This window comes from Acanthopagrus latus, chromosome 13 (genome assembly GCF_904848185.1).
Source record: "Acanthopagrus latus isolate v.2019 chromosome 13, fAcaLat1.1, whole genome shotgun sequence".
Lineage (NCBI taxonomy): Eukaryota > Metazoa > Chordata > Actinopteri > Spariformes > Sparidae > Acanthopagrus > Acanthopagrus latus.
In genome coordinates this window covers 7,329,915-7,355,799 of record NC_051051.1, presented here as the reverse complement: position 1 = coordinate 7,355,799, position 25,885 = coordinate 7,329,915, and the positions used below count along the sequence as shown (strand labels likewise).

The window sequence follows — 25,885 nt, the reverse complement described above, 5'->3', positions numbered from 1 at the left end:
GATTAAAATGTCTTTTGATTAAAACCACAACATGCAGCTTTCAAATTATACTACTCTACTACTACTATGCATATTCATCACAATGGACAGGCAGCATATTAACACACTGTGTGTAACAGCACTTAGCTAGTTAGCTCAGTTAGCCGTGCATCAGAGCTTGGTGAGGAGAAAAGTGTTGGTGTTTACTTCGCAAGTCGGTCAAATAAAACACAGGGCGCAGTTATTCCTAAACGACACCTTTAATGCAGGTTGTATGCATGTAGGATGTACAGGAAATATCAGGATTGATATTTATACAAACATTTCAGTGTCATCTTAAATTGTTAGCTTTCTAAAATACCTACATTTCCCAATTACCATTAAATGAATATGACTCAGGATTCTGTGCTGCAGTCTTCTAAGCGAAGAACAACCCTGCACAGGGAATGCACTGTGCAAATGGCACATTACAGTAGGCAGTTGACATTTTCTCACAACAAAAAAGGCAAAATGCAGTGGTTTAAAAGGCAAAACAATGGATTCCAAAACTTGTGGAATATAACATGGTAATACAAAAACAGTCAGTAAGATGGAAAATAAGATTTGACTCAAATATAAAACATCTGCTGGCTGTGTTCGATGTTTATTTCGATGATACCTGTAAGACCTCAGTCAAGGCTGTTTGAAATCTAAAGCTGCCTAATGCAAGTTATCTAATATCATAGTGTGTTTGTTAAAAACATTTCATACATAAAAAAGACATATTTTTAGCTGAGAGTGATTCCATGTTTGAAAACACCAGCCATTACAAGACGTCTTAGGCAGCTGAGAAGAATTAGAATATGCCACTACACAGTTTATAATAAAAATCTTTAAGCAATGAGCCTAACGGAGTGCTTTTCTTACCCATACAGCTGTTGATGGAGCAAGTAAAGACTGATTTTAAATGACTGGCAGAGAAACGCATTTGTGCGAACACTACTTTGTTGAGGTAGACGTAAAACAGGGGTGGAGTGTCCAGAGTCTCTCATGTCAAGACTGCTCAAAGTGGTTCAGTACTGTGCTTCACATACTATATCATACATATGAAATATACGTATGTTGTATGACGGCAGTAGCATTTTCAGAGTGTTGAAAAAAAAAACTATGTAAATCTAAAAAAAATCTAAATTAATCAATTTTAATAGTAGGATTTAAAATAATTACCGCGTCAGACATTGAGAGATGGAGTGTGGTAGTTTTTAGGTGAGCTTAGCAAAAAGCAGCAGATAGCGAAAAAACCAGACCCCAAACATAATGAGCTTCAAAGCTTCGACTTATGTTTGGACTGGGTCGTATGGCTGTAATACTTGCCTCCATTTCACCGCTCCTTCATTTGTGTTTAGGCATATTTTGTCAATCAAACTGTTTCATCATGAGCTTGCGGCTGGCCTCGTAACCCAGGAAAAGAGCTCCGTTTGCAGGGAATGTGCGGATCATGGTGGGAGTGAGACCCGAGTATAGCGCCCTCATACCTAAACAAGAGAAACAGCAAATATTACATCCTGCTTGGTTCTGCAAACGACAGTCTGAAGGCAAAAGCAACAAATGAAGCCAACTCCACTTTTACCTTCAGCACGCGCGATGGTCATGAAGGTTTTGAAGAACCCGGCCTGTTTGCCCGTCATAGACATCACCTGGATCCGAGACTTGACGCAGTCCATCGGATAGACCACCAGCCACAGGCACGCCCCCCCGAGACCACCGCTGAACACTATTGGAGCCACACCTGCGACAAACACAGTTACACCAGTTAGACTGGGACACAATGCTAACATGAAGCAGAGTTTAGCGTGCAGCTAGTATATTTATTTTTAGCATCCTTGATCCCTTATTCAATTTTTCCAGCTATTGTCTGCTCACTTTTTTTTCATACATTCTGTGCTTTGAGCCCGGAACTACAATCAAATCTTATTATGTTCAACTTTAATACTGATATTATTAAACTTGAAAAAGCCAGAAATGCAGTTTGCGGTCAAACTTCCGATATCCAGCGTAATTACTTCATGATTTCTCTAGTTCTAAGTCAAAGTCAAACAACTACAATATTACTGACTAATGTAGTTGTAAAGATTTAATAAAACATATTCAGTAAATATTTAATCATCATTAATAACTGACATTTGAAAGTATGTTGTACTATGTAGTTGGCATCTGCCAGTACCTATGTCGTCTTTGTCACATTTCATGTAGTCTGCAAAGGCAGAGCGGGAGAACTCGTAGGCACCGAAAAAGCAGAAGTAGCCGGGGACTTCTCTGGCTATGGTGGTGGTCAGGCCCTGGAAGAAGCCCTGCGGTCCCTCATTCCTCATGATGGATTTCACCACCGACCACACTGTGCTTCAGTCAGAGCAGAGGGACGTACGGCTCGGTCAGTGAACACACAACACTAAGTCAGAAATACATTGTTGACGTGACATGGAATGTTCACTGTGGGACTTATTGTCATTATTTATAATACAGCAAATGAATTAACATGTCTTTGTTTTACAGGCCTGTTGTTAGTAAAACTCTTTTGTTGACAGATTTTTCTCATTTTTTTGCCAAATATTAAAATTGTCCTCTGGTGTGACCGTCTCAAGCATGGTTCACAAATCATAACTTTTCATCTACACAGTTCTAAAACCCTGTGAACCTGATAAATTATTTCACTGAAAACCATTTCCTCCTTTGTCATACCATATGTCGATTTTAAAGGCGGCACTTCCATGAAAAACTTTATCTAGGTGAAGGACCTTGCTCGGGGTCACAGTCCTGAAGAACCTGTGGAGCTAGTTTTTGTCTCAGAAATGTTCTCAGTATGACTATAAAAGTTTTGTTGTTTCTTTCATGTGACACTGCTAGGTTTTGTTTTTCTCACTCAAAACTATGTTAAATTACATAATCATGTTAAAACTGCGCAAATGTGTCTCGCCTTCTGCTAATGAAAGGCTAGCTTGAAATAGAAAGGTCATAAACTGACACAAAAAGACTGAAATATCTTTTTGGTGTGACTGAAACGTGACACCTGTTACTGTCACATGGGAGGAGAAAGAAGTCACGCAATAGGTCAAGGTCACTTCAAGAAGAGTTTTAAAATAAAATAGTAAGATTAATTCAAACTTTTTCAATGCTTTCAAACGCATTCATTAAATGAATAGTGTATTTATATAAAATAACGACTGATATATTAGCCAATATATAGTCATACAATTTGAATAATACAGGAGTAAGTGACTAAACCATCATCCAACATGTGTGGATATTTACAACACACTTACTTCTGGCTCTTAGCTATCTTTCCTGATGCCTCCATCTCATACATGGCTTGCAGCCGACACTTGACAAGCTCAGTGGGGCAGAGTACCAGCGAGGAGAAGATGGATGCTACTGAGCCAGCACAGGCTTTCTGCATGTCACTAAAACAGAGGGGAGGACAAACAGAAGACCGTGAGAGGGTTCACGTCTATATTTAGGGTAAAGTTGGCATCATGTTAACAAAAAAGGACAGCCTGGTAAACACCCCCTCTACCTCAGCACAGCTTCACTGTGCAGTCCAGCCGTGAAGCGGATGACCTGCTGGCAGAAGCCGTAGCTCATAAACAGCACAGAGTTCTCGGCAATGTTGGCCATCAGTGCCGGCGTGGTGCCCTGGTAGAGCCCACGCAGGCCCACTTGTTTGTAGGTGGACGTGATGCAGTGGATAAAACCCCGGTACATGGTAGGAAAGGTCTGCATCTTGACCTTTGCTGTGTCCAACGGTTGCCCACTGAAGACACATGCAGCTCCCCCTTGAAGGGTGAGAAAATTATAAAACTGTCAACAACAGACAGAGCATGGCTGTTCAACAAACTACAGGAAAATCAAAGTTCATGCTATGAGGAGAGATAAGAATCAGAGGGAGCTTCACTCCACCGAACACAATGAAGAGTCGATGGGAGCGCAGAGAGAAACGAGCCGTGAAAACACAACAGTCATCGAAATCTCCTGCTACGTCGGACAAAGCCAGCGAGTCATTGGGTAAAGCAGTGGAAAAGCGGTGTGATTTTATCAGAGGGACTAATTACTGCCGTTTGAGCACACTGTAATATTGTTTGTTTGATTTGGTGCCGTTTCTGAGAGACAAAGCACTGTGGTTAGTTACCTACGGCTCCTGCAGAGAGGTCAATGATGGCCTGCACCACCGGGTGTGGGGCCATAGTGTCGAGGAGGTTGTCAGAGGAGGTTTCTCTTTCTCTCAGCTACCTGAAAAAAAAAGTAAATGACACGTCACAAAAGACACTGGTTTAACTGACACTTAAACAAGACAGTAATTATATGTGTATTTCCACAGAGGGATCAGGGCCCAAGACAAGCAGCAGCGAGCAGCTGGGTTATAAAGTTCACTACAATAAACCTTTCGTCATTTATGGCAACATAATTACTGACAGTGAGCAAAGAGTGGGCTTGTTTAGAGACGGTCATGCAATTTGTTTAAAATGCAATGTAGTAAAGTTAAGGTAGTACAAATATTACAAGTTTGCATTAACAAACTGGACAACTATGAAGTACCTTGTAATATCTTGTGTCATTTCCAAAAATATTTTAGCTTCAAACTCTGTCTCAAAACACCTAGGATGTTTTTGAAGGGCTGTAGTTTTATGGAGGATGTTTTATACGTACAACATTAATGAAGTAATAAAGTAAACTCCTTCCCATAACTTGACAAACAAGCTCGCTCTCAGAGCGAAAAAAGGTCCCAAGAAAAATGTCAGAAGCTAGAGTGGTGGCAGGGTCCGCCACATATAAACAAAGGTATTAAGCAAGTGTTCTATTACTTTGTTTTGGCATGACTAAAATATTCAAGTCAACAAAGATTATTTTCTACTGAACTACTCATATGTTCTCACCAGAAACAACACAGTGTCCCTTTAAGTTGGCAATGTATTCATAAATATATTAAATTTAACTCAAGCGCTTTAACTTCTACAAAACTACAGCATGTGTAACACAACCTTACCACCAGGGGGAGACAAGATGCTGCAATTTGTAATTCAAACGCATCATTCAAACATCAGATGTCAACGACACATAGAATCTTTCCCTTTTTGACACAAAAATGAGAAAGAAAACGTCGAACAGCGTTTTTCCGTTAAGCTAGCAGGTCTCTCCGGCAGCTAACATCTGGAGCTAGTTAGCAAAAACGTCCATAAGCGAAACTCGTTCGTCAAGTAAGTTGACATTGAGCGAACACAGGAGGAAAGTAGTCGTTCTCTGCACACGTAAATGTTACCTCTGTAAGTGTAAAACCTAAAGAAGTGAACAGGGAGAAAACAACTGAGCATACAAACCTTACAGGCTAGAGTCGGGGTCACCTCGGAGCATCAGAGAGTCGCTGCTGTCGAGGTGACGTTAAAGTCCGTTTGTGCGGCACATACGGCGAACTGTAGCGTCAAACTAGGGAGCTGCTGACCAAAGCTAACATCGTCCACAGGTGACCGCATCGCTGGCTTACACAACCAGCCCAGACATCCAAAGTTTAATGTTATCTCATCTGCAACATGTAGCTGCCTCCGTGGTCACTCACTCTCGTCAATGAATGGATCGACCAGCAGAGATAGGCTAACGGTGTGGACGAGAGGACAAGCTAGGTTGTGTCATGATATGCGGAAGAGCGAAGAGCTCTCACTGCATTAAATTCCAGGTGTCAACATCGCCCTCGAACATACTCTTTCCCACGCAACCACTGCGGTCAAGTATTATTTTACTGAATCATTTATCACCGTGATAAGATAATATTGTAGTGTCCGATCAAATATGAGACACAGAAATTCTCAGACGCAGTTATATCGATAAATGGCCACCGAGTCATCTTCTCGATTTACGATCTCTGATATGAAGCCGCATGGAGGTTAAAGCTTCCGGTACACGTTGTTTTGTTTTGTTTTTCAAAATAAAATCATCAGAAAGTGAGAGTGGTGCAGCGCCCCCTGCTGGTAGTTCTGTTTTCAAAACTCAAATCTGGGAACAGGAACAAAAAAGCATGCAGAGTAAATTAATTTCACATCAAACAACTCATAATTGCGTAATGCGATCTAACATGTAGATCAGGATGAAACCACAGGAGAGGGAGTCATTTTTTAATCTTAATAAGCATCTTTCTTATACCTGATGTTTTATTGTCAAGCCCCCCACATTTTTTTTTCAGGTCTATGATAACTAATAAAGGTCTGCAGGTATTATGCAGTTTTCTCCAATGAAGCTACAAGAACACACTGAGCCCAGTTTGATATTTTCAAAAATAAGCATAATAAAAATATCTCATTTGTATAAATAGGAGAATTTCTCAGAGCGCGATGTTCTCGATCAGAGCCACCCTGGGAGTTCTGCGCTCTCGACTTTGCACACATCTCTGTGCATAATTACATCTTAACTATCACTTGGAGCATCTGACGGTACTTTTCCTTCTGCTCCTCCTGCAGAATAGAGCAGAAACTTCATTAAACACAAGTCTGCATATGTGTGTCAGTCACAGTGGCTCTTCCCAAACAGAGTTTCTTGCATCTTAAGACATTTGTCGTCTTTGTCATTTATTAAAGAGAGAAATGTAACTGGGTGTAACTAGATTAAAATCAAAATCTGTCTTGAATTGAGCCAAATGACCCTTTAAAGGATCACAAACAGCTGTGTTGATCAGGATGTTTGAACCTCACCAGCAAATATGATGTGTCAATCTACAGAAAACAAAAATGGAAGCTCTCTTTATCAAACAGCTGTTTGATAATCTTTTAAAGTTCAGAGGAGGACATGTCGAGTGGAGGATTTCAATAACAACAGCAGAACTTGTGTAATGTGAATCATGTGGCTGTCAAAGGTCAAGACAACTCATCACTGACAGTCCTGTTCTCTCACACACTTACCACCACCTCTGTAGAGGCTGTTTAACCCTCCCACAATATCAATATTAAAAGTACTACACACACTGGTTATGAAAACAGCTTCGAACCAAACAAGACCACCAGTGAGATGTTGAGCTATTTGTACATAATTATCGTCCTTATTCATAATACCTGTCACCAACAAATATGTCCTGTTGACGATGTTGTTGTTGATGACTCAACGATGGTGTGTTGAATTATGTATTTTTAAGGAAAAGTTTAGATTTAAAAAAGGTGTTTAATCATTCTCTGTCAGGTTTAATAGCTATTCCCATTTTGTTTTATCTGCTTTATTGACTCCCTTCAGGTACATATGAATGTTTAAACTGTGATTTCCTTCATCTCACTCATTTCCAGCGTTAATCAGTTGGAAAATGTTCAATTAGATGTTTTCTTTGGTTTCTCTGCTTGGTTTGGAGGAAAAGCAAAGACGCCACAGAGGAGTCTAGAGCAATAATTCATATCCCTACATGTTGATTACAGCTATCGATTAAATTTACTTATTGGGTAGTTGTCAACAGTGGACACAGGACTCAGATACAGATTATTTACTTAAAGGCACGGTATGTAAAGTTATATTGTTCAACTGTAGCACTTCTAGAAGAGTAATGGGTTCTTTTTAATCTCACTACACCAAAAATCAAAATGAAGCTGCCTCAAAATTGTACTAAAGGACAGTATGTGAGTAAAAGTGACAGCATATCACTGATTGTACACTTGGAGGAAACCTGCTGTTGATCCTATTGAGAACAGGGTGGAGTCGTGCTCTTCAGCCTCTTGTGGCCGACACAAGTATTACAAAAACAAATACTGAGAATCTAGACAAAAATATAAAAATCACCTGATGAGACTTTAAACAGATGAAGAACAGAAACCTTAAAAATGACCACAAACCTTTTTCACCTGAGCTTTTTCCTCACTTGTTGGTTGATCCATTTTTTTAGCTAGATTTTTATTAACATCATCTTTATCATCATGTTTTAAGTGTTGTTCGTACACTGGATCCTCTTTTGTCAGTGTGAGCTGTATACAGTTTTCTTGCTCTGCTCTGTATGTGCGACCTGTTGCATGTCAGGAATCCCTCATCCACAGGTTTCTTCCACTTTCTTTTTCCTACTAAAGGGTTATTTCAAGGAGCTTTTCCTCTTTTGAATCGAGGGTCTAAAGACAGAGGATGATGTACACTGCGACTTTTTAAATGTTGGGCTATATTAGAACTAAAGTGACTTGACTTGCAGACCTGTGATGTGTCAGAAAAACTGACACATAATAAAAGTAAATGAACTTAGTTACATTCCATCACAGATAACACATACTAAACACATTTTTCTCTCTATCTGTAGACTCAGTGGTGATTTACTGGTTAAATACGCTCCTGAAATGACAGAAAATCCCTAAAAAGCCACAATGTGGTTAATCACCGACAGTATGAACTTAAATGCTGCCAAAGTACCATCTGTTTGGACAGAGTGGCCTGGGATTAAATACATGTGCCCTCTGTCCACAGGCTTATCCTCCAAAAACTTATCTCAGCGCAGGCTTACAGCCGTCTAGACTCAAATGTCTGCGTGTTGTATGAGGACGTCATCACCAGTTTGTTCTCCGAGTCAATGAAAAGACACACAACGTTCCTTTTTTCTTTTTTTCATATCACTTTGCATTTTATCAAAAAAAAACAAAAAAACATTGACGTTGTCTACATCACAGACAAGAATCATCAATATTCTGTTTTTAAACAATTTTTCGCCATGAACAGAATGAACCCCATGCCCGTCCCTCCCCTGGAGCAAACTCCTCTATACACAGTATACTTTACATACCTATAGATCCTGTTCAGTCTTTTTGCATTTTACATCATTATCAAAGTAGTATCAATAGCTTTAAAATACATACAATGCTCTTTCCATTGTAATTATAATCGCTATCCTGATTGTACATACAGTATCATTTCCCACAGTTAGAGTCTGGTGAGCAGTTCACGTGCCTCGTTTCTTTTTCGACACGTTGTTACAAAATGTCCCGTGGAGACGACGCGCATCTTCCCGTGATTTGTAGATGAGAAGCTTTTTTTTTTTTTTTTTTTGCACACGACCGCCGCGTGTCATGAGAATGGAAACACTGCAGAGAGCCTCACGCTGTTGAAGCAGTTTGGAAATACACAATACAATAAATGATCTTTACCCAAATACACAGCTCTTTACTTATGCCTTCCTTCCTATTCTGACGTCAGTAATATCTGGAAAACCCTTCTGAGACACTCCAAGGGGCTTTACTACCAACTGTTACGTCTGCTCGAACTCGAGATTATGAGGCAAAGTCAGAGAATCTTGGTAATCCCCAATTAGAAGAGTAACACTGACGGAATAACAAAGAGATTATAAAAGATCACTTCAACAAAAGAGCAACACAAGTTATAAAAGTGGAACGAGTCCGTGTGTCTGCATGGATTTGTTATACAAGAGTTTGGCAATAAAGTTCTCAGTAACGAGCACAAACTGTTGGCAGTAGTGGGCTGTGCTCAGTCGATATACAGAAATTTATCTCATAGAATTAAAAACAGTGACTAATAAGTGCCTCACAAATTTTGTAAAAACCAGACTTTATATCAGTTTCGGTGTCACAGATCACCATCACACATAAAACTTTGGCACCAGAGACCTTTTTTTTTTTTTTTTTTTTTTTTTTTGGCGAAAAGGAAATGTGGGACAGGTGTTTGCACACATCTCCAACTGAACACTGAAGAACAATGTGTGGAAGACTTCCAGGAGCTGGTTTGAATTTCTACCTATGCGTTGAGGTAACTCAAAACAGAACTGATTAATGACCAGTAAATCACAGCCAGGCACTTGAGCGTCCTTTCAGATGTGAGTTGAGGGGCCGGGGTCGGTCATTGTGAGGAATCTCTCCAAATCTCTGGGCCTTTTGTTTTGTCTTGTTTTTTTTTTTACCTCTAAGATTAAAACTCTTTTTTGTGTGTGTCTGACAGCGTGCAAGTGCAGTGAAGCATTTAACATCTGCAACAGGGTCAAAACTGTTAGTTAGCAACTCAATCTAAATGTGGGAAAAGCTACCAGTGTCAAAAATACGTCAAGAAAGCCTCCATCTGCACCCTGTATACACACAGCCAGAGCCTGGACCGACCTGAGTTTGGTCATCAGTGAAGTTTGATTTCTTTTTCTTTCATCTATTTTTTTTTTTTTTTAAACATTAACATGACCAAACTCTCCGTCAGAGGCTCTGGATACAGTACGCAACCAGTCATCAACTATAAGTCACACTACCTTAAGAAAAAACACTGCTTATCAAAAAAGAACTCCATTTTCAATGTCAACAACTAGTTGTTTTTTTTTTTTTTTTTTTGGCCCAGTGGCTGTCATGTGAAAAAGAGAGTTTAAAATAAGTGTTAAAAAAAAATCAGATCTATGACTGATTTGCGTCCATCCTTTAATACTCTAATAGACCTTTTGAATTGTCGGACTTGATGTTTTTTGTTGTTGTTGTTGTTGTTTTTTTGGCAATTTGTTTTGACAGCAGCAGAGTGTTAGAAAGCCATGAAGTGTGAGCAGGAGCGTCTCATAGTTTAGACCACCAAGTGTAGAGAGAAAGGAGAGAGAGAGCGAGAGAGAAAAGCAGCACTATTCACACCTTCTGGGAGCTAAAACCATGTCCAGAGAATCCACATCCAAAAAATAAGAACAATACACGAGTGTGTTAATACTGTTTCAGGCCAGAGAAGCGGTCAGGGGGTTAAAATCACCTCTTTTTTTTTTAACGTTTGTTTTTGGCGTTCGAAAGATACTGATAAGTAAAATAGTGCACATTTTATTTACAAGATATGGTAAACTTAACATAAAGGGCGAGTGAGGACATTTTATTGTTTTTTTTAAGGAAAAATATTATTTGCAATCCTTAAAAGTTCCGTTTTTCTTTCAGGAAAACTTTTTTTTTCTGTGACACAAAGTCTCACACGTTCTCCTGAAAAGACTTTTACTTCGCAACACGTTTGCACAGATGGAAAGAAATTAAGCAAATTAGAAAGATTATCCTTAAAAAGCAAACAAAAGAAAAACACTTCTCTTGCCCCTCAGGGCTTCCATAGAGGAACTGTATTATTCTATTGTTCCTGGGTGTAAAAACAGGGAAAGTCATTAAAACATCATTTGACATTAAAGTACATATTACGCAGAAAGTTAATCTTTATTTTTGTCCACTTATAATCCTGTTTCCTATCTGCAACTGGCCGTCGGATCGAAGCCAAGAGTAAAGAAAATGGACAATATGGCCTGAAGTGGAGATATCCCAGGGTGTGAAACTACTAAGAGAGAGAGAGAGAAAGAAAGAAAGAAAGAAAGAAAGAAAGAAAGAAAGAAAGAAAGAAAGAAAGAAAGAAAGAAAGAAAGAAAGAAAGAAAGAGATTTTTTTTTCCTGGCCAAACCTCAGCTTGACGAAGCCAAAACCAAAAAGAGCGAGGGAGTGCTTACATTGTGGCTGAAGTGTTAGGCACTGCAAAAATAATACGAAAAAATGAGATTTTTTTTCTGATAAACACAGTAAGGCAATTTGATTATGGCTGACTGATAGCAGTAGAAGTTTTCCAGTTCTGTCCTCTGCAAAGATCAACGTGTTCACAATTTAGACTCAGGAGAGAAACAACACTTTTTTTTTTTGTTTTTGTCCATTTTCACAACCCATTTTCAGATTACCTGTGTAAAAACAGCTACAATCAAAAATGAGGCACTTTATAAAAGAGTATATAGATATCTAGGCTATATAGTATTAATCATTATATGTATACTGTATATTTCATATACCATTGTAATGTGTCACTTTATATTAGAATTGTGTTGACTGAAAACAAACTACAGTATGTACTATAGTTTCTGTCCTTCTACTTGTGTACTGTAGTATATACTATAGTACAATATACAGTTGAAATAGAACAAGCTCAGTTGCCAAAAAAAAAGCATTCACACTTCTCAATGATTTTATGCTACATGTTGGTTCAAAATGTATCAATGTTAGATCTTATTTGGTCCTAATCAATCAATAATAAAACATCGAGGAAATCCGTCTCCTCAAATTTACCATGTAAAGTAGAGTAATACTTTCAAGGTGCAAAAACCTTTCAGCCTGAACACATTTAATTCAATTGTCTACTTTGCTTAGTAACTCTGAGGTAATCGGTTTCCTGACCTTTTCAAAGTAAAGTCAGATTTAAATGTACAGTAAACACTTACGTAAAAAACTTTGTTTCTTATTTGGTCATCAACTTACTAGCAAATATATAATGATTTCATATGTAGGCCGCAGTAAGGGTCAAACGTACAAATGTGTTTTTATTATGGGGTCGAGAGGCTCAAAGAAGTAGGTGGTTTGTCACCATCCAGGAGAATTTTGACAGATGGCTGACAAAGATGGCGGACGCTTTGATATTTAACACTGCGCTCTGAGACATCTCTAACACACCTGGCTGGGGAACGAGGACAATTAAATATCTTATTGCCAAACAGGATGACAAACACCAGGGACTGGCTGATTGTGGTGAAATTCCATTATAACAATAATTGTGAATATCCTCATTAGTCAACTTAAAAAAAAACGATCGCTCGTCGATGTACAGTTGCACACCATCTGGATTTATACAAAAATTGTGAAAAGACATTCCAAGATGCTAAGCCTGTCACCGATTTGCAATCCTCTCTCTGTGACCACCATCCAGGTCTGCTCGCTGAACAAGCTGTTCTTTTTAATCATTAAAAAGGATGCTAATGAAAAATAAGTGTCCTATCTGTGATGCCATAAAAATATCTGTCAGATAAAGTAATTCCAGGTTTTAGGTACACTTCACAAGTATGCTTACGATGATCATCGGGATAATATCGTGAATCGCATCTACTGTCATTGGCAGGATAATCGTGACATCGTGCCTACATCTGTTCCTGCACCTCAGGTGTACGGGGAACTGATCGACTCTCAGCTTCATCTAATGTCTCATTACGAAGTGGAATCCAATGGTGCTTTTTTTTGAAAAAAGGAAATAAAAAATAATGACTGACCTCCCGACACCACCACAATCATTTTTGTACAGTCCCTGACCTGTTTCTAAATGTTTTCTTCTCAACACTGCAGTATTCAGCTTCCCTCGCTAACAAGTCCGTTATCAGGTCCCTTCAGCACATCTGAATTTACATACATACAGTCTAATTATTGTCCCTACTGCGTGTTTGAAGCCAATTTGATTACGCAGTTTACATGCACAGCAGAAGAATGTTATGTTAATTTGGCCGTTTCTATGCAATGCTGGATGCAGTGATTATTAAATAAATGCACTGTTGTGAATCTACGCGCCAGCTTTTGCTACCAGAACTGTGCGACATCAAACATCTTCTCATAAAACGCCGCCATGCTGCATGAAAGCTGTGGCTTTAGTGGGACATTTCCCTGCAGCACATAAGAATCCAACAAATGAATGAATGGCCAATTGTGTTTTGAGATGAAATAATACTAAATTTAGTTTTCTAGGACGGAGCATCCCACTGTGCGTTGACATACAGCAGATAAGTGATCAGTTAACTTTCTCTTCAAACGCCATATAAACCAGTGAGCCATCGTACTGGCACCAGTTTGAGAATCAGCCGCAGGACAAGACATGTTTAGTTTATGCATAATCAAAGCTGGGGCTGTATAAACATGTGTCCTGCGTCTGCGTGTGTTCGCTGCTGGAGATTAAGGGATAAGATTTGATTCTGAAAACAGAGTTAGGGTAGGACAATTCTGAATGGATAAAAAGGGAGCCACTGCTCTCAAAACTCAACTACAACCTAAAGATACGACATCCTAATTGTTTAATGCCGTTTACACGACCGTGAATTTCACAAAAGACTGCATAACACGTGTGGGATTTTCGCACGGCCGTTCTCTTCTCGTGTGAAAAACTGACAGAAAAAACTTGAAAAACTACGTCTAACTTCAATTTGTTTAACATAGTTCTCATTGCCAATTGTACAAACTGTACTTTTCCTCAGATATTCAGCACATTTTGAGTCCCTCAGTAGCACAAAAAAAATGGTTGAGAAGCATAAAGACTTTTTTTCAGGCAACTGTGTATAATAAATCAAATATGTTTACAGTGACAGCGTGTGTGAGTGTATGAGACCTCTGCCGAGCTGCATTTCCTTTCTTATTCTGAGTAAAAATGACACCTGATGATCATTTAACTTGTCAAACATGGACAAAGGAAGGATGATGTGAGGATATATAAAGACAAAAATCTGGAGGATTCAAGTTTAAATTAGCACAGCTGGGTTTGTGTCGATTCAGATCGATAGACAGACGGACTTTATCCGCCGTTTGCGGGATTCCCTGAAGGCTTTGTAAATCTGTGACTTTGCCTGCATGATTGTTAGCGTATGACGATGCCACCATGATTAACACAACGAGCGCTCATACACAATCACGTATCACATCGTCATCCTTCACCTATTTTAAGTAGAATGATGATGAAATGTCATTTTGATTCAAAATAAAGGCAAAAACAAAGCATTTTCCTTACCCCTGTGTGTGTTTGTGTGTGTGTGTGTGTGTGTGTGTGTGTGTGTTTGGCACACATTTGGTTGACAGAAAACAGCAGACGGGATGGGGATGAGTTTTTCCAGGGTTTCCAGCATTCAGACTCCAGCGTACAGTTCTGTTGTGGCAACAGATCGGGCCGCCGACTGTCCCCCCCCTCGCAGACTGAGTGTGGAGCTGTCACGCCGCCGTCACGCTCAGATCCGAAAAACCAAGACTGAGATCAACAATCTGGAAGAGAAGAATCAAAAGCAGGCAGGAATTTGAAAGCCACATTTTTTCTACACAAAGGCTCTTCTGTTCACAGTAATGGGTGTTTTTAAAATTGTCCTTTATCCGATATTATATTTTATGTGTTTATTCACAGCACATGTAATTTAAGTCTCCGCACACAAAATGTTACAGGAGGAAAGGCAGTTTATTCTTTAGAACATGTTGCTCTCATTGAATCTAAAGCTCCTGCTGGCCTCATTGTGTAAATATCACATGACCCATGATATCTTCCTAAAATGGATTTTCTGATTGGAGTGTTATGCACACTGTTGCAGATGTCAATATTATGTGTTGTCCTTGAGTCAGGGATTTTTGAGCTGTTCGTCTCTTTTAATGAGCTGCCTGAACAACACAAAGAGCTCATTGCTACATAAAGATGGATTTTCTCTTGAGGTCTACAGGAGAGAAGAACTGCCTTATAAAATAACTTAATTAAAGAAAAAACCATAGTTGTACATCATGGGAGGCTCAGACCAAAGGGTCGATAAATCACCCTGTGGTTTGAGTAGCTCTGAGTCAGCCTGACGCCTGGACGGTGTACCTGACTAACTGCTGGTGTTGTTTCTTTAACATCATAATTAAGTTGTTCCGGGGCCACTATTGAACCTCATCGATCACGCTGTTGTGATGTCACAGCTCTGTTCCTGGAACATCATTGTTAAAGTTGAGGAAAGCGACAAAAAAGGTCTTATGAAGTGAATGTCTTTGGAACTTGGTTAGGTTGAGGGAACTAAAATAGGTTGGTTGGCAAACATTCAACATTAACACATTCTTTTTCCCTGAGTCGCCCAGCTATGACCGTACAAGAAAGTGATTGGGAAGTGACTGGTCAGTTTCGATTTGGTCCTGAAGCAACAATCATGACGATGTTCCAGAAACAACAGCAACACGGTGATATCAGAGCAAGCCAACACAGGCTCCATCATCTTTAACGATCAAATGATCGACTGCAGCCTCTCTGCAGCCAGCTGACGACGATGAGTTCACTTCAATATACAGTTTCAATGTTTTGTATTTTCTGGTTTTTAGTGCACAACACTTTCTATAAAGCCCATGTCTATAATCCATTATAAAAATCAGAACCATTATATATTCAGTATGATGCATTATAATGTGATTTTTCTGTAAGTGTCCATTTGCTGCTTTGAGTAAAGTAATGAAATCCCTGTGCAGCCATGTAGCTTTGCAGACAGAATTAAAACTCAGAAAGGGAATATTTACAATATTAATAAGGTAATAATGCAAACTCAGTAATATTTATTTGATGAATAGCATCCCATAACTGAATACAATCATGCATGACTGCTTTTAACTATGTTAATGTGGTGGCAAGAGACACAATATTATGCATTAAAGTCGTGTTCACAGTGCGTTAGAATGTCATGTAGACATGCTTTGTGCTTCGTAGAAAGCGTTTCCTTGACATTCATTAAAACAATTCTATACTGTATTAAATAATTAAAGGATGACCACTGCTGGTTGTCTGGTTCCTATTCACTGGGAGCGTATGAAGTTCTTCACATCTAGAACACGGGTGGGCCGCAATGTTGTTCATCTTATAACCACTAATAAAGATAATTAACTGTTCACAGCCTGGAAGGTTTTAAGTTACACCATTGATTAAGACATAAAAGTCTTCGGTTGTGTTTTCATGCACTCTTACACTTTGCTCATGAAGCCAATGTGACAATACGGCAAATAAAACCAGGGGCACAAATAAACATCTTAATCAATCCTGGTATTCTAATAAGGATTTAATTGGAACATCTAATTAAAACGGGCAGAGTAATGTGATATAAGCAAAATCATTTGAGTGTTTGTTTGAGGGTTTATTAACTGCAATGCCGCCACCGCCGCCGCCGCCGCCGCCGCCATCCTCCCCTTACACCCAGGCGTCATATATTGACTTCCATTATTAGAATACGGCGGCGGTTAACGACAGTGGGATGAACAATGCTCGTAGCTTATAGGAGGAGAGGCGCACTCAATCGTTTAACGCAGTGTGGAAAATGACATGAAAGAGCAATTTACGGAATATTAAGAGAGCCTTCTTTCCCTTCGCTATGAATGTTAAATGCACAAATAAACCGTCCCCAATCTAAATAATTAGGCCGTTATTATGATTATGCATGTACACGTAGAGATCGAAAAGCATTAGGTGAAGCAATCATGTAAATGTTTGTAGCTGCTACCGAATAAATAAGGTGCACGAGTTGTTTGTTTCATTTAGGCTCTGATTAATATTTATGTGTTCTTCCTGTATATTTAATTTTAACACACTGCCTCCGCGGCTTTTATTTCATGACTTTAAAAAAGGGAATGGATCTCTTATGTATTTCAGGGCGCATCAATTAGGAATGTGCTTCAGCCGTCAACATTAACCATTAAATAATTGTCATCCGTGCAACGTGAGGGAAACCTCAGCGCTGCCATGTGACATCCTGCAGCCGATACCACACACCCACACATGCACATAAACACCTGGCCCGCGTTCTGTCCCCTCTACCTCCATTTATGTGAAATGGCTCATTACCAGCAGACAAATCAATTGGCTTTGCTCTCTGAACACCCACTTGTGATAATAAGAGACTCTACAGACAACCCACAGCCTGGAAACACGGTGCTGCCCTCCAGCTTGAAGCAAAGGTACACATCAGTAAAGGATGAAAAGGAGAGTGACTAAGACCCAGACATGAGTTTTGTCTGTGGATTATGCACATTAACATAAAAAAGCTTACACACAGTCAGACAAATATTACCAGAAGTATTTTGAAATGTTTCTTTTGCGTTTTGCTTGTTTTTCTAAACATTAGAGGAATTAGAGCTGCACGTTATGGTTATTTTAATTACTGTTGTATCAGGCAATCATTTTCTTGATTCAGCTTTTAATCATCGGGTCTATAAAACTTTAAAAGCCAAAGATGGGAAAATCAAACGGCTTGTTTTGTTGGAACAATACTCCATACAGCAGAGACATTCAGTTTACTATCATAAAGGAATAAGAAAGGCAGCAAATATTTGCATTTGAAAGTCTTAAATAAACAACTTTTTGGCATTTTGCTTAAAAAACAATGAAAACATCAGTTATCAAAATGAATCAAAAAGTATATTTTTTTACATCATTAGCCTGTTTTGTAATTTTTTTTTTTTTTAAATTGTCTGCAACTAACTAGGATTTTAATTATTCTCATTGCTGCTGATTGAACTTACATTTTATACACTTGAAGATTAATCGATGAATTGGGAAAACAATCATCAGATGAATCAATAATGGAAATACTCATTATTAGCAGCTGTATTCATGTTACTATCATATATGACAAGCAAATCCTAACATATTAGGTGCTCAAACCAGTGAGCGATTTGGCTGTTCTGCTTGAAAAATGGCCAAGTAAAGATACAAATAATGTTTGTAAACCAAGCAATCAGTCAAACAATCAGAATGAATCAAGTTTGTTCCACCAAATGAAGAGGAGGAAAATGAGACATTTGACCTGGTTGGTTTGTCCAACAAGTAGGTGTTTTCCTCCTCATGCAACCTTTACAGCTGACTTAATTTTTTTATTAGCTGCTATGTCGATACATTTTTTTAACAGCCTTGCTGATCCTGCCTCGCCCTCTCCCTTGTTTACCCACTGTGTCTTTCATCTCAAGGCCAGAACTGAAACCAGTAACCTGACTGTCTGCAAGATGAACAAATTAATGCGCCAATATTAATACTGCAGCCATGTGCTTATTATAAGTGCATATTATACTTTTTTTTTTTTTTCAAATAATGCATTTTCTGAGCATAAAACATGCCTTGGTCAGATCTTTACCCATCCGTTGTTTAGTAGATATTTTAAGTTCTGTTCCGGTAGCACTTACCTTGACCATCCTTTCTACTGCTCTGGTGTGCTCTCAGTTCTTCTGATTTATAGAAATCAATACTGGCATAAGTGTTGAGGCTGGAGCCAGCACTGCTGCCCATCGCGCTTCCTCCGATGTTGTAGGCGGCAGAGGTATGCTCCACTCCAGCTTGAGGGCTCTCTTTAATGGCCAAGTCAAGGTCAATATAGTTAAGGCCTTGTTCAGCTGATGAGGTGGAGGCTTGTGGTGGAGGTGTGGCAGATAAAGTAGCTGCCTGCCGGTTCTCCCACAGTGAGCAATCCAAACCATGCCGATGGCTCGCTGCCTGGCTGCCCTCTGGGAAGAGGGAGGTAGAAGAGGGTGGGTGGCGTGGTAGGGAGGGAGGCGAGTTAAATGTCTCTGATCGGTGGCTCTGCCGTCCTTGCGGGTCACCTCGGACCAGTCTGCTGCTCCGCTCAGGGGACTGGAAGGACTTGACTGGGGAAAAGCCCGACCCGGTCTCCTGCTCCATGGATAAGGGTTGACCAGAGTGGATGGCAGGTCTTGCTGAAATGCTGGGATCTGAACCTTTGCTGTCCACAAATGGAGTAGGGGCGTCTGCTGGCATTCCCGCCATCTTTACTTTTGCTCTGTACCCGGCATTGCCCTCTGCTGCCAGAGGAGAGGACGTGCCGTGTTCGTGGCGGGCCTTGGGGGCGACGGCTGGTGGGCCCTGTGGAGTGCTGAACGTGGTCCTAACTGGAGTCAGGGGCATCGAGGTCTTCCCTAAATCCATGCTAACGTATTCGGCAGAGGTGGACAGCGGAGCGGAGAAGCTGCGGGGGAGGTTGGCAGGGTTATCATGGCAGAGGAGTGGTTGATTTACAGGCCGGAGGGTTCCATGGATGACAGGTTGTTCACGTTTAGACCCCACACGTCCACCTCCATCATACTTACTGTCCTCCTTGAACACAATGCTGACATAATCACCAACATTTTGAGACACTGATGGCATCAGATTCTCCTTCACCCTAGGCAGGGTGTTGGCTTTAGTAATGTCTGAGGACACGCTGAGGGGACGACCCCTCCTTTGCTGCTTTGGGCTCTTACTACTTGATCCACGTTTTTGATGGTGACGCCCATCCTTTGTGCATGTTCCTGCACTCTTGTACTCCGCCCCAGTTCTTAATAAACTTAACCCTCTCCCTGCTGATATGGACTTGTCTTCCAGGCTTTCACTGCTGGCTGAGCTGGAGGAGAAAGAAGAGGAAGACATGGAGAGTTGACAGCCTCCTGCAGAGCCCACTGTAATTTTGTTCCTCTTGCTGTATCCTACTCCCCCTCCTCTTCCAGCACTATCATGCCCACTGCCTTCCTTTTTTCCTTCCCCTTTATTTAAGTCCTCCTCAAAGCGAGTATAGAGAGTGTGTTGATATGCTCGTGGCAGGGAGAAGTAGGAATTGAACATTTTTGGTTGCAGTTGGTGCTGCTCGGGGTGGGAGGGTGGCGTGCTGCAGGCAGAGCGACTGCAGACAGGTGAGATGTTCATGTAGTCGCTGGCAGCCCGGCTTTCCATGCTGCCCCGGCTATCCCACATGCCCAGTCTGTGCAGGTCTGTGGAGCTGCTGCTATTGGGAGACATGACCATGTAGCCCTCTGAGCTGGGCTGGTGGATGTGCTGAGGGGGGGACACACTGTTGTTGGGGGTCATGGCCATGTACTCATCATCTGTCCCAGGTTTAGCACTGGCTTCAGACAAACCTATCGAGAGAGAGAGTGAAACAGGAGGAGACGTCACTCCAGGCAACATTGACATATAGCCGCTATCTACAGCTGCTCCTGCCTCCACCTCTCCCCTGCTTTTTTCAGCCCTCTTCCTATTCTCCCCTACTACATCATGCTGCCCACCCCCAACTGCTCTCTCTCGGTTAGCACTCATGATGGCATATTCTTCATCATCTTCATCGTCTTCATCTTTTCTATGTGGGGCCAGTCGTTCGTGGGCTGCCAAAGGCAGGGAGGCCCTCTTACTTAGCAGTCTACGTTCGGCCTCAGATTCCCGACTGGATGCACGCCGTAGAATCCGACGGCCTTTTGAGCGATGATGAGATCCAAGGAGCCCTTCTCGCTGCCCCATCACTATATAGCTGGAGGAGCCTTCTCCGTGTACATGATGTCCGGACAGACTGGGTACGAGCAGAGAGTGTTCCCCAGGACTGGAGCCATATTCATCTGACGAGCCGTAGTCACTCGGTGAACCTGAAACTGAAACTCTCTGAGAAACACGAGGGTAGGAGCAGATTGTCATGCCTCCCACCGCCGCCCCCACCAGGCCACACTCTGAGCCATGCCCAGAGCTGGAGGAGAGACTCGGCGCAGGAGAGGGAGCAGGGTTAGGCGTGTAACGTGCAAGGCTGAGGGTTATCTTAGCAGGAGTTGGGGCCCTGGTGGGTTTGGGCCTCAGTGTCGGCGTGGTTGAGCAGGACCCATTAAGACTCGGGCTGGAGCTGGCCCACGTTCCTTTGGCGCTCGCTCCGCTCTCCTCCGACCTGGCCCCGATGCTGGCAGTTCGCGCCCTCGGGAATCCGTGGCGTGACGTAGGAGAAGTGCTCGTGCTGCTCCCTCCAGTTCCAGGCGTCTCTGTGCGGGCTCGTCTGGAGAAGCCCACCTGGCTCGGCGGCAGATTAGGATGATGACGACGGCTAGGGACACTGATGGGGTTTGAAGCAGTACCGCCTCCACACGACGTTCCCACGGACTGAGATTTACTGCGCTGACGGAACTCCTCGCTTAGAGCCTTCATGGCCTCTAGCAGTGTCTCGTGCATGTTCTGAGCCACCACAGAGTCGTCCACCTGCATCCAGAACTCTCCAGGGCCAGTAATTGCCGACCGACCCACCTCGATGAAGAAAAAGTTCTCTGAATGGCCACACCTGCGAACATTCATCAGCTGCAACACCACAGCTGCCACATCAGAGTTGAGTTTGACAAAGTTGACTGTCTTGTCAGTTAGGCACAGCCGGTAGATGCCCACCAAGTTCCTGGCATGTCCGAGACCTTTAGGCCAAACCTTAACCTGCCACACTTCCTTGAAGGTTGGGACAGGAGACGGAGAGCTGCACTCTCCACTACTGCCGTAGTCTTCAGGTGTTTTACCTGGAAAAATACAGAATAAATAAAAACGATTAAAGCATTGTATGACTAAACATCATCATCACACGTTTATGGAAAAATGCTAAAAAACGTGACTTGGATTTGAGTTGAACAGGTGCGATAAATTGGTCAATAATGTCATTATTGTTGTTGTTATTATCTTTTTTCTTTATAAAGACCAGACCTCACCACTGCAGCACATTGTTCAGTTCTAACCTGTGGCTCTTTGCTGCATGTCATCTTCACTTCAGGCTGTCATATTCAATAAAGCCATTAAAATAAATGTAAAAATAAACAAAGACTGGATTCTGCAGGTAAGGCTGGATCTTTCTTGAATAGGGAAAAAGTGACTTGTCTTCTGACTTCACTTGAAGTATCCAAGTTAAAATTACTTTGAAACAGGGACTCAGGAAGTCAGTCACAGTTGGGGGTGCTGAGGGGTTAGTCTATGTAGTGACATCAAATCTTTTTTTTTTGTTTGTCTTTATTTGAATGGCCAGGATAACATATATCTGATTGCTATCAACAAATAATTTACTAAACATTTGCAGGACATTTTGCACTTGCCAACACCAACATATTATAAGGTCAAAACAGCCACAACAACTACAGTCAACAACAGCAATGAGACGAAGAGAGAGTGAAACTCCCCAGACTCCATTATAAATTCACTATATTTTGAGAGTTGTTGAGTTAGGAGAAACTTTATAAAGGTAGTGCAGCACTGTTTCTGACAATATTTGAATTATTTGGGCCGTCTTGTCAATTCGGCACATGTTATCGCCTCCTTTCACGCTCAGCACCCTTAGTTCTCCTATCCATGCTTGGACTTCACTTGAGACTTGGAATAACTGGCTGAATGTCAACACTCACATAAAACACATGGTCAACACTGATCAAAGGCAAAATGACAAACCAGTGTAGGTGACACTTAATAAATCTCATTTTGTTTCTCTATCAGTGCTAAACTGCTACATGCAAGACTCTCCACGGTGTCTGCCAGGCAACTGTGCTGCAGCTAATTCATCACCATCACTTTTAAGCTGCGGCTATAATTAAGTCTTTAGAGTTTTACAATACATCCGCTAAAAAGCACCATGCTCAGCTGCGAAGTGATGCATCGTAGTCCAGTTCAATGCCAGTCGCTTGACATATCACAGAATTATGATTTGGGATTTTTTTTCCCCCCTGACTGCTGAAATGATTTTGCTCCCATCCTGCTGAAGAAGATATTCAATTTATTAGAGATGATTCCCATGAGAATCGCTTTAACACATGCATTAATGTGTTTCAGTCTCTCTTACGAGCATAAATGCAGTTAAATTAGATTAAAATCTAGGAGCAGGGCTTTTTTTTTTTTCTTTTATTGTGAGATCTCAACAAAATGGGGGTCTGCGGTCTGATGATGATGTGACTCTCTATTTCGGGGTTCCACAACATGACAACATTAGAGCCGGGCAAGCCCATCAGTCTCAGCTCAAGTGAAATGCAAAGGATAACAGGGAGGGAGGGTGGTGGTTGCTCGGGCTCCAGCATAAAGATAACAACGTAAACACGAGGAGAACCAACAGAAACGCATTTTTCCAGTGAGCGCGCACTGACGATGCCATCTCCTCCCCAACCACCAGCGCAAATGTAGGTTAGGCGAGCGGCAGCCGGAGCTGTGCAGAAAAACAAAAACACAGGCAGCAGGCTCCAGCGGAGCGCACCGCGATAGGCTACTACTATATGATGCATCCGTCGGATGGTTGCTATATGCCCACTGCGCCATGCAAAAACACACCGTCGTGTGAAAAACGCGCCGCATTTGCGTCCACGAAACGCGATCGATCCCTCCGAATGTGATCACACACAGATTGCATCGAATTAGATTTAGCTGAGGAGGGGATGTGAAATGATCCGCAGGTTACAACTGTATTGAGGCTTATTGGAGATTGTGCAGCACAAACACAGCACATGCCGCCCATAGCGTGTCGGTCTACCCCCGTTCAGTCGGATCCACCTGCCTCTCGGTTTGAATAAAAAAAAAAAGAAAAGAAAACACACACACACACACACACACACACACACACACACACACACACACACACACACACACACACACACACACACACACCGTCCGAATCGCATCACCCGGGCTGATTTACTGAGGGTAGATTGGGGTCGACACACCAGACCTGCATGGGGAACATACATTAAACCCAATCCGAGCCAAGCGGTGTTGCAATGAACAATCGGGAATGGCCGAGCCAAAATAGTGTATGGAGAACAAACAGCCTAGGGCAGGACGGGCCTGATGCAGAAACAGACAGTGGGAATCATGTCACACTTCTCATATCTTACAGTTGCACTGGAGGTCCAGCATCGCCTGGTACCACTCGTTCTGGATCTCCTCGCTGTCTGCAGCGATGGCAAAGCTCTCGCTGCGGGTATAAAGGACGATCATGTGCTTGTTCTTGGAATCTGCCCGCTTGTTGATGTTGAAGCAAGTCTCCAGGTTCAGGACTTTCTTGGGCACAGGTGATTTACTGCGGAATTTCTTCTCGTTCTCGTAATACTCGAGGCGAGCGGGACCATGCTCCGAGGCCGCCCTCAGCACGAAGAACCGCCGGTGCATTGATTTATGCTTGCGGAGATAGCCGCTCTTCTGTACATCTTCATAGTTGTGCGGCTCGGCTGCTGCTTGGTTCTCCATGGCCGAGGCAGAGTGATGAATATTACAAGCCGACGATGATCTCAGGGAAAAAATCGAAGCCCATGTGTACTCCTCCGACTACATCCCCATCGCCTCGTCCTCCCCGCGTCCACATTTAAGTGTCCAGCATGTGTGCGAGGGGGAGCTCAGGATGGGAAAATCAGCCAGACCATGTTTTGGATGCTGTAGTCGACCATGCTGTGGATCCAGCAGCTGCAGGAGGGTCCGCGCACCGAGCGCGCACAGCAGCGTCCTGCAGCCCAGCCCAGTCCTGCCCGATCAGGTCCGACCACGGTGCAGTTCTGCTGCTTGAGGACGTCTCCTCCACCTGTCTGAGGTTGCCCACAGTCAGTCGAAACCCTCCACCGTCAAGTAGGGGTGAATAAGCGTTAAACTTCCTGCGCGAATTTTCAAAATAAAACGCGCGTCGTCTTAACCAAGGCCCTCTGTGCATCTGCTGATCCAGTTCTGCAGCTTTCATCAGTTATCCTGGTAAAGAACAGATGTTGAAATGACAGGTATGACAGGTGTAACACAGGTGCTGGTATATTTTTTTCCCCAACAGCCTCATCAGTGTCCATTGTCTTCCTAAAGTTGGACACAAGAGGCGTTTAAACTCCTTTCAGTCACATTTCTGCTGGCCAGTGCTCCAAAAGAAAGAAAACACAAGGCAAGGCTCATTTATTTGTATAGCATCTCAACACACACAGAGGTTATTCACAGTGCTTTACAGGCAAAGAATAGAAACAAATAAACTGATAAGATAAATAAAAACATTAGAAAAGTTTGATAAAGGTGCAAGCAAATTTGAAATCAATATAACAGAATACATAAAAGCACCACACAGCCTGTTCATCCAGCATCTTTCCTCAGCTGTGAAAATAATCTATTTATTTTTGTGTGACTCTATTGACAGGACAGCTTCAGAGTTGACAGGAAACAGGATGGGAGGGAGGGGGCAGCTGCAGCAACGAGGACAGAGTGACTGACAGTAATTCATACATTCATACACTGATGGTGGTGGCTGCCATGCAGGGTGCCGACCAGCACATCAGGAGCAGTTTGGGGTTCAGTATCTTGCCCAAGGACACTTCAACATGGAGGCCAGGTGAATTGAACCAGCGACCTGTCACATTCAAAAATAGGACCTTGTTGTGTTTGGTAGCACCAGGAGACGTTTGGGAACGTAAAGATCCCATAACAGTATCTTGCCCAAGGACACTTCAACATGGAGGCCAGGGGAATTGAACCAGCGACCTTCCGATAACAAGACGCTGGCTCCATCCCTGAGCCACAACCACCACGCTGCCATCACAAATTTGTGTAATTCAGGTCATATGGTGATGTTTCAATTGAATCTTGACTCTTTAAGCTGATAAGTTATAATAAGTTGGCTAAAATCAACTATATTCAGTCACAGATCGCACACATTACTGCAGCATTATTTGATAAA

At 42.0% G+C, this 25,885-nt stretch overlaps 2 protein-coding genes across 3 annotated transcripts; both read right to left on the bottom strand.

Annotated features, from left to right (window-relative positions):
- Window positions 1-219: 219 nt before the first annotated feature.
- slc25a15b (solute carrier family 25 member 15b) lies at window positions 220-5,816 on the bottom strand. 2 transcript variants are annotated; one of them, XM_037119649.1, is made up of 7 exons: window positions 5,333-5,816; window positions 4,142-4,242; window positions 3,530-3,788; window positions 3,279-3,416; window positions 2,183-2,358; window positions 1,589-1,747; window positions 220-1,493 (listed from the first exon to the last, which is right to left on the bottom strand). In XM_037119649.1, the coding sequence occupies exons 2-7, from the start codon at window positions 4,194-4,196 to the stop codon at window positions 1,375-1,377; spliced, it is 906 nt and encodes a 301-aa protein (XP_036975544.1). In that variant the 5' UTR covers window positions 4,197-4,242; window positions 5,333-5,816; the 3' UTR covers window positions 220-1,374. The 2 variants fall into 2 exon arrangements, with proteins under 2 accessions (XP_036975544.1, XP_036975542.1); XM_037119647.1 differs by having other exon boundaries at window positions 5,328-5,811.
- A 3,156-nt stretch (window positions 5,817-8,972) lies between these two features.
- On the bottom strand, window positions 8,973-24,783 carry si:ch211-284e13.4 (insulin receptor substrate 1-B). The gene is made up of 3 exons (XM_037120706.1): window positions 24,081-24,783; window positions 18,624-21,740; window positions 8,973-14,714 (listed from the first exon to the last, which is right to left on the bottom strand). Exons 1-3 carry the CDS (start codon window positions 24,430-24,432, stop codon window positions 14,707-14,709), a joined length of 3,477 nt encoding a protein of 1,158 aa, XP_036976601.1. The 5' UTR covers window positions 24,433-24,783; the 3' UTR covers window positions 8,973-14,706.
- Between the last annotated feature and the right edge of the window lie 1,102 nt (window positions 24,784-25,885).